The sequence below is a fragment of the Leishmania martiniquensis genome, chromosome 22 (genome assembly GCF_017916325.1).
Source record: "Leishmania martiniquensis isolate LSCM1 chromosome 22, whole genome shotgun sequence".
Taxonomy (NCBI): Eukaryota; Euglenozoa; class Kinetoplastea; order Trypanosomatida; family Trypanosomatidae; genus Leishmania; species Leishmania martiniquensis.
Genome location: NC_090157.1, coordinates 585,011 through 592,500, shown reverse-complemented (window position 1 = coordinate 592,500; position 7,490 = coordinate 585,011). Strand labels below are relative to the sequence as shown.

At 60.0% G+C, this 7,490-nt stretch overlaps 3 protein-coding genes across 3 annotated transcripts in view; all 3 read left to right on the top strand.

Annotated features, from left to right (window-relative positions):
* The window catches only part of LSCM1_02975 (uncharacterized protein), a gene marked incomplete at both ends in the record, with an annotated part of 1,089 nt that extends 596 nt beyond the window's left edge, over window positions 1–493 (top strand). Inside the window, one exon of the mRNA XM_067320530.1 lies at window positions 1–493. This exon is cut by the window's left edge and continues 596 nt beyond it. Coding sequence (XP_067178842.1) covers window positions 1–493 — 493 coding nt within the window.
* A 1,723-nt stretch (window positions 494–2,216) lies between these two features.
* On the top strand, window positions 2,217–3,353 carry LSCM1_02974 (uncharacterized protein; the record flags this gene model as incomplete). Its single annotated transcript, XM_067320529.1, has 1 exon — window positions 2,217–3,353. One exon carries the CDS (start codon window positions 2,217–2,219, stop codon window positions 3,351–3,353), a length of 1,137 nt encoding a protein of 378 aa, XP_067178841.1.
* A 1,703-nt stretch (window positions 3,354–5,056) lies between these two features.
* On the top strand, window positions 5,057–6,949 carry LSCM1_02973 (uncharacterized protein; the record flags this gene model as incomplete). The annotated part of the gene is made up of 1 exon (XM_067320528.1): window positions 5,057–6,949. The coding sequence occupies one exon, from the start codon at window positions 5,057–5,059 to the stop codon at window positions 6,947–6,949; it is 1,893 nt and encodes a 630-aa protein (XP_067178840.1).
* Between the last annotated feature and the right edge of the window lie 541 nt (window positions 6,950–7,490).

The window sequence follows — 7,490 nt, the reverse complement described above, 5'->3', positions numbered from 1 at the left end:
CCACCGTCGCATTGTTGTGTACAAGACCGCCTACTACACGTACTGGTTGCCGCTGGCGATGGGCCTTCTGGTAAGTGGAAGCGTAGAGAAGGTGGACAGGCAGACGATACACAAGGTGGCTATGGTGATGGGTGAGTACTTTCAAGTGCAGGACGATGTGATGGACTGCTTCACCCCGCCGGAGAAGCTGGGCAAGATCGGCACCGATATCGAGGACGCCAAGTGCTCGTGGCTCGCCGTCACCTTTCTGGCGACCGCCCCGGCGGAGAAGGTCGCGCAGTTCAAGGCCAACTACGGCTCCTCTGACCCTGCCAAGGTCGCTGTGATCAAGCAGCTGTACACGGAGCAGAGCCTTCTTGCCCGCTTCCAGGAGTACGAGAGAGGTGTTGTGGCGGAGATGGAGCAGCTCATCGCTTCTCTGGAGGCACAGAACGCCGCCTTTGCGTCGAGTGTACGAGTCCTCTGGGGCAAGACGTACAAGCGCGAGAAATAAAACGTAACAGCCGCAACGTGGATCTCTTTGCCAGCGCTCTCAAATTCTCTGCGTCTCCGTCGCTGTGCATCTGTTTAGGAGGAGGGGTACGGGAGGTGGGGAGGCTGTGTGTGTGTGTCCGTCCCCCCCCGACCACAAGTATATGCGCGCACACTTCATGCTCCACTCAGCGGACACATGAACACCCGCGCCAGTCCGGGCGGCAGTGACCCTCTCCTCACCACACCCACCTGCGCGTCTTGCATGCTCCATCATCGTCTTCGCTTGCAGTGGAGCCCCTGAGGAGGGCACATGCCGAGGTGTGCGCGGGGGGGAGGTGGCGGCAAAAAAAGTTTGATACCCCTTCGTCCCTGCGCACGCACGCACACACACACACACAGATACGCAGGCGCCCGCTGAGGCACGCCTTTGGGTGAGGCGGCATAGGCCGTTTCCTTCTCGCTTTTTTTTTTCGTACGGGGCCTCCCGTTGTGGCTGCCAAAGCCCCCCTTTTCCCTTTTGCCTTGAATCCTCTTCGCCGGCTGGATGGCTTCACCGCTCACGCGCCCATACTTGACCATCTACGCCGGTGCTGCCTATCCCCACCCCGCTACTCGGCGGCATCACTGACGCAGTAGAGAGGGGGCCGCTGAGGTGTAAATCTTTCTGTTTAGCGTTCCCTCAGCGGCCCTCGTCATAATCCAGCGTCCTCCCCCCAAAGCTTTCCTACCTTTCGCCGATGCGCTCGATCCCATCGCTCCCCCTCTCTCTCCCCTCCCTCTCCCCCTCTTTATTGGCGCATGTACGGGACTAGAGGGGCGCCCGAGAAAAGTAAAGTGGCCATGGGTTTCGCTGCACGCTTCTTCCCTTCCTCTTCTATGTCACGCAGCCGGCAAGTGCGAAGCGCTCCCCCCTCCTGAAAACAAAAGAAAAAACTCTGTCGTCATTGGCCTGAGGTATTGCGGACAGCGATCTGATGCGCTATGTTTCCTTAAGGTGTGTGACTGGTGGCGCACACGTGTATACCTTCGCCCTTTCCCTCTCTTCCTCTCTGCCCCTTCGCCTACGCCTCCGGCGCGGCGCTCGATGGGCCCGCCTTCTTTCTTAGGGCAAACGTATGTTGACCCTCTCGCCTAACGGTGTGTGTTTGTGTACGTGTGTGGAGGGCGAGGGGTTGGAGTGGGTCTTCGCTATTTCTTTTCACCGACCATAGCCGGCCACGATGCACGGTAGCATCTTTTTGTTTCTGCGTGGTGATTTCCCCCCTCCCCCTCCCCCCAACCCCTTCTTTTGTTGTGGGGAGGGGAGAGGGGGTGAGGGCGGGAGGGTGCCCACTGCTCTTCTTACCCTGTCTGTGAGCTCAAGTCACCCTCCCCCTCCCCCCGCCAGTCTCCACTATGCCAGCCACCGACTGAGACGGGGAATAGTGGAAAGCGAGCGGGCGGACGCGGGCCTCGTTGTGTGTAAGGTCGCCCCCCTTCGCGAAAGGGTAAGCCGCAATTCCGCCAGAGGGGAGCACAGCAGTCCATCCTCCTCCTCCCTCTCTCCTCCCCCTTTGCGTCGTCCGACAGGCTCGGTGAGCACCGCCCATGACAGCCCGGAGGATGGGATAGGGCTCCTCCGCTTTGTGGCTACTTCCTCCTCCTCCTCCTCTTCTCTCTCTGACTCTGAACGCGGACGGCGGCAGGAAATATCCCCCCCCGAAGATACCATAAACACACGTTTCGTGTGCACCCTTAGAGTAATGATTGGTTGCTGCAAGCCGCAAAATGAGGAGGGTGAGTGGAAGGACATCTACGGCGACCCGGTACGTCCACGTCGCAGCGGGTACGAGTACCCTCTAGATGCACTGCAGATCAGTGCTTGGGCCGCGATTGCGGTGCTGGCGCTGCTACACTACACGGTGCAGATCCCTTTCCTGGACGGCGCCTTTTTCATCGTGGTGCTCGTCATATCCTCCTTACTCATCGCGTCCGTGGTCCTAACGAAGGTGGCGCTCGAGCTGTACCCTCAGCAGGACCCCGCTGTCTTCCGCACCGACCTCCCTCGCCTCAATCAAGATGAGCTCGTGCCGCAATCGGCGGAGCCCAGTACGGAGCCGTGTGTCTTCTGCCGTCGATTTGTGCAAGTAGGCTGCAAGCACTGCAGCGTGTGCGACAAGTGCGTGCCAGGGTTCGATCATCACTGCCGTTGGCTGAATAGTTGCGTCGGAGCCAGGAACTACCGCCTCTTCGCAACTTTCATGGGCGTTGCGTGGGTGGGGATGGCGTGGGTAGCGGCGCTAAGTCTGTATACGATTCAGTGGATGCTCCGCGACGTCGACTCCTTCAAGCAGCGCATGCGCACGCGCGCCTACCGTAGCCCCACTCGAGCCTTTCCGGCTGTCGTCTTCTTCAACTTTGTTGGCTTGCTCATCGCAGTGGCTGGTATCTGCTCCCTTGGCAAGCTCATCTGCTTCCATGTCTACCTCGACATCACTCACCAGTCCACGTACGAGCATATTGTCAAGAAGCGCGAGAGGAAGCGGGCCCTCGGTGAATACCGCAGCCAGCATGGGGAGCCGGAGCGAAAGGGCTGGCTCGCCTGCTTCGAGCTGCGCAAGCGGCGGTACTTCAAGAGAAACGGCGCCAACAACACCAATCAACCGGAGGGGAACGAGGACGACGAGGAGGACAGGGATGCCGATTTCTCCACGTCGCTGCATCAGCGGGCCCGCACGGGCACTCTTGGCGGCACCGCCGGGAGCGAGGGAGGCCTGGGACTGTCGCCGCGTGCCATGAGGGGAGCTATCTCTCCGGGGTCGAGGGCGGACGGCGAAGAAGGGCCATCCGCCACCCACCTCTCAGGCAACTTCTCCCGCACGTACGAACCGGTGCCATAGAGCGTGGAGGCGGAGGCACTCCTTACGGCGGCCTCCTTGGCTGTTGCCCCCGCCTCTGCCTCCACAAAGTCTTTTGCGTTTTGCCCGTTGTGCTTGCGCGGTGGTGCGTCTGCGCCGCTTTTCCGCGCGGCGAAACTCCTCTCAAGGCGGAGTGGGCCCGATGTGACGGTGCTTGAGTGGGTGAGGCTGAAGAACATAATGTTTGGGCTCTGCCTGCATCTCTCTGGATGTCTGACGGAGCGCACGACGCAGGATGACACACTAGTTGTGCTGCCCGTGAGCTTTGGAGACTGGCTGCCAAGCTGTTACTGTCGGTGATGCGCCGGTTTCTCTGTTTCTCACCTCTGCGCGTCGGGGTGCGCGCTTCCTTCTCCTCCTCTCCAACCCACCGTTTTCTATTGCTCACCCACTTTGCGATGTTGCTGCTTTGAGTCCTCAGTGCGGCGTCTCGTGATTGCTCCTCCTCTTCTCTCACCTCTGCACCCTCTCGCACTGTCCCCCCACTCTCTCTCGCTCATGCTTCAAGATGGCGCGGTGGTAGTGCGCGCAGCTGTCTGCGAATTTGCCGTAACCTCCGCACTCTCACGTGGATGACGTGCGTATGGGCTTTCGCCATCACTGTCACACTGAATGCGCTTTATGTAAGCCCGAAGGAGCGCGACGAGCGCGGAGCCGCCATTTTGTAGCCGCCCTCGTCCACTCCCCTCTCGCTTCTCCTACTCCTGTGCGTCGGCGGCGGTGGCCCTTGTGGTGTCGGAGCTCGACAGGCAAGTCGCAGGGTGGGCGGACAGAGGAAACGCACTCGGGAGGGTAGTGAGGCAAGCTGCACACTGCACATGCACCTCTAGTAAGCCATGCAGAGGCGGGGTGCAGCCCTGCTTCACCTGTGCTATTGACTCCTTAATCTTGCGTTCTCTCTACACAGCTCATCGTCGAGAGGGCTGACGAGGGGGTGGATGGGCAGAGGGGGAGGCGTAACCTTGCAAGGTGTGTGTGTGTGTCAGCTTGCAGCTCATGCTCGACTTGCGACTCCTTGTCCTGTGTCTTACTTTCTCACACGCACTTTCGTGGGTGGCTGTAGGGTGCCGCTGTAACGACCGGACAGGCGGGCCCCTCTGCTGCCCCTCTTTCCATCTGGGCACACCCTCACTCGACTTGCTCCCCTCCCCCTCCCTGCGACGGCAACGTTTGTACTTGGCCTCCTCTCGTGTGCTCACAGGGCTCTCTACCCTCTCATCGCCTCCCTCTCCTCCTCTCTCTTTCGCATCGTTCCTTTCCAGAGTTAGGGCGTGTGTGTGTGTGTGTGCCTCGGGACGTTTCTCTACTCGCAGTTTCCCACCTGCTTCGCACGAGGTTTCACACGCTCCGCTCTCTCTCTCTTTCTCTCCCTCTCTGTGCGTGACGTACACAAACTTGCGTCTAACTGGTCTAGTTCTTTTCAGTCAGGGTGTCTTCCTCCTGCCTCCACAAGCGTGCATTAACCACCTTGATGCGCGCAGAGACGAGAGGGCGGAGATGTTCTTTGCCCACACTCTCTAGCCTGTCGACATCGGCCACGGTGACCGAGAACAGTCGAGCTGAGCGAAGGTAACAGCACATCACACAAACACACATTTGTAACGGCCATTTAGCAGAGCGTTTTTGGGTGTCCTTCGGCAATCGAGTGAAGCTGCGATACGCCTCCTCGAGGGAGGGTGAGGGTGATGCGCGCCGCAGGCTCCTTGCACACGCTGGGGCCCCAGCGCGGAGGAACCGTCCTAGCTGTTGCTGCGTCCGTTGTGAGCGTGGTTTCTCAGAGAGTACACGGCAAGGAGACTCCAATATCAGCAGGCAAGGCCTCTCTGGCGCTTGCCGGGGCGCCGCTGGTGCTCCAAGAAGAAGTGTTGCCAAGGGTGGGGCTTCTCCTGCGGTCGCGATCATTGAGGGCGCCCAGGTTGACAGCTCCAGCTCCATCGTTACCTCAGTTCACCCCATCTTCGGAGACCCCACCAGCGGAGGCGAGTAGCAGTCCCATCACGGATGAAGAAGCAGCGGCTGCCACCTCCCTGGCTGCGCCGGAGGAGTCGACATCCATCATGGTGCACCCCGCGGAGGGTGGCGTCGGCGCGGAGGCTGCGTCTGCAGCCATTTGTGACGGACACAGCGGAGCTCCGTCCGTTGTCTCCTCTCGGAATGACATCACCAGCGAGTCGCGCTTGGACGAGATCGTGGCTGTGCTGGAGGAGAAGCGCCTGAGGCGGCAGCGCAAGATGTTCGAGGACATGATTGTGTTCGAGGGCGGCGCCGTTGCCGATCACCCGTCACTTGGCACGAGCCTCATCATGCGAGACTTTGTGCAATTTGCCCTCTACAACAACAAGTGGGGCTACTACCCGAAGCTGTTTCGCAAGTACCGCCAGCTTATGACCACCGGCTACTTCGACCCCATTCCGTTCGCCTCACTGCGCAGCCAGCACGATTATGAGCGATACGTTGCGAAGCTACACGAGTCGACGCCGGGGTTCGTAACACCCACGCAGCTCTTCCAGCCCTACTACGGCTGGGTGCTGGCAGAGTACCTCGCGACAACGCACCGTGCGAAGTTCGACCCCCGAGAGCCGCTCATTGTGTACGACATTGGTGCGGGCACTGGCGCGCTGGCGTTATCGGTGCTCGACTACCTGGCCGAGCACCTTCCTGGCCTCTATGCCACGTGTGAGTACCACGCTGTGGAGCAGAACCCGCACCTGATCCAGGTGCTGCGTAACAAGCTTATCCACCACTACCACCACGTCAACATCCACCACCTGTCGGTGCTGAACTGGCGGCAGTTGGAGAAGCGGCGCTGCGTCGTGCTTGCCGTGGAGCTCTTCTCCGGTATGCCGCACGACTGCGTGCTGTGGGATCAAGAGGCGGTGGTGAGTGAGCACTGGTTTGGCTTTCAGCAGCACGACAACCTCGCCACGGCGCATGAGCGCTACTACGCTTTGCAGGATCCAATTATTCTGCGTTACCTGCGGTACCTTAACTGGATGCAGGAGGAGTCCTTCCACAACCTGAAGGTGCTTTGCCTCACAGGAGGTCGCGAGACGCTCGACGCGCCGAAGCGGCGGAGCATCGAGCCGAACATGGCCGACTCCGTCACCTCCATCTTCACCAAGATGGCTTATATCGTGAGCCCTCTCCACACTGCGTGGCTGCCAACAGCGCAGATGGTCCTTCTTGAGATGCTCGCCCAGTACTTCCCGCGCCACCACCTCTTCGCAGCGGACTGGTCCAGTGTGAGGCAGGCATTGCCCGGCGTGAACGGGCCTGTGCTGCAGGTGAAGCTGCGTGTCGCAAAAGACATTTACCTGCGCAGGTCAGCCGACGCGCTGCACTCGAACGCTGGCATGGTCGACGTCTGCTTTCCCACAGATTTTGATCACCTGTCTACTGTGTACACTGGCATCTGCGGGGCGCAGAAGGAGGTGGAGTCCATGCGACACCCGGTGTTCTGGCAGACGCACGGTGGTGACAAGACGGCGCTCTTCACGACGCGCAGCGGGTACAACCCGCTGCTGGAGGACTTCCAACAGTTTCACGTCTTTACGTCACACCACCCACCAGAGCTGTAGCGGCTCGTATGCGAGCCTGCACGCCTTGACTGCAGGCAGTGGTGAGTGACAAGGTCGTGTGCGAGTACCCGTGCCCTGGAATCCAAATCTGAGGGCCCGCCATTCCCCCCCTCGCACATACATACACACACACACACGGGCATACGCGTGCACGCGTCTTCGTGCTCCTCAGGCGTAATGCTCGCAGTGGGCATAGTGTGCGCTATCGCTTTGGATTATATATATATATTCCCCTGTCGTCTCTGCCCTTTTCCGTTAGGATATATCCCAATAATACCCTCGCGATGAAGAGGTCGAATGGGATGCCCCCCCCAACTTCCTTCTCGCACTGCACATGCCATGTATGAAGCCAAGCGGAGGAGCGCGCGCGCGGGATGTATGTGCTCTCTGAGATGATGAAGGCGTGAGCCTATGCGTCTCCGCCCCATCGCTGCACGCCTTTACGCTACTGCCCGGGCTCGAGAGTAGAGGCTTGCTGAACAGCCGGCGATACAGCGGCGAGCAGTCGCGCCAACGATAACCGCACACTCCTGCAGGGCTT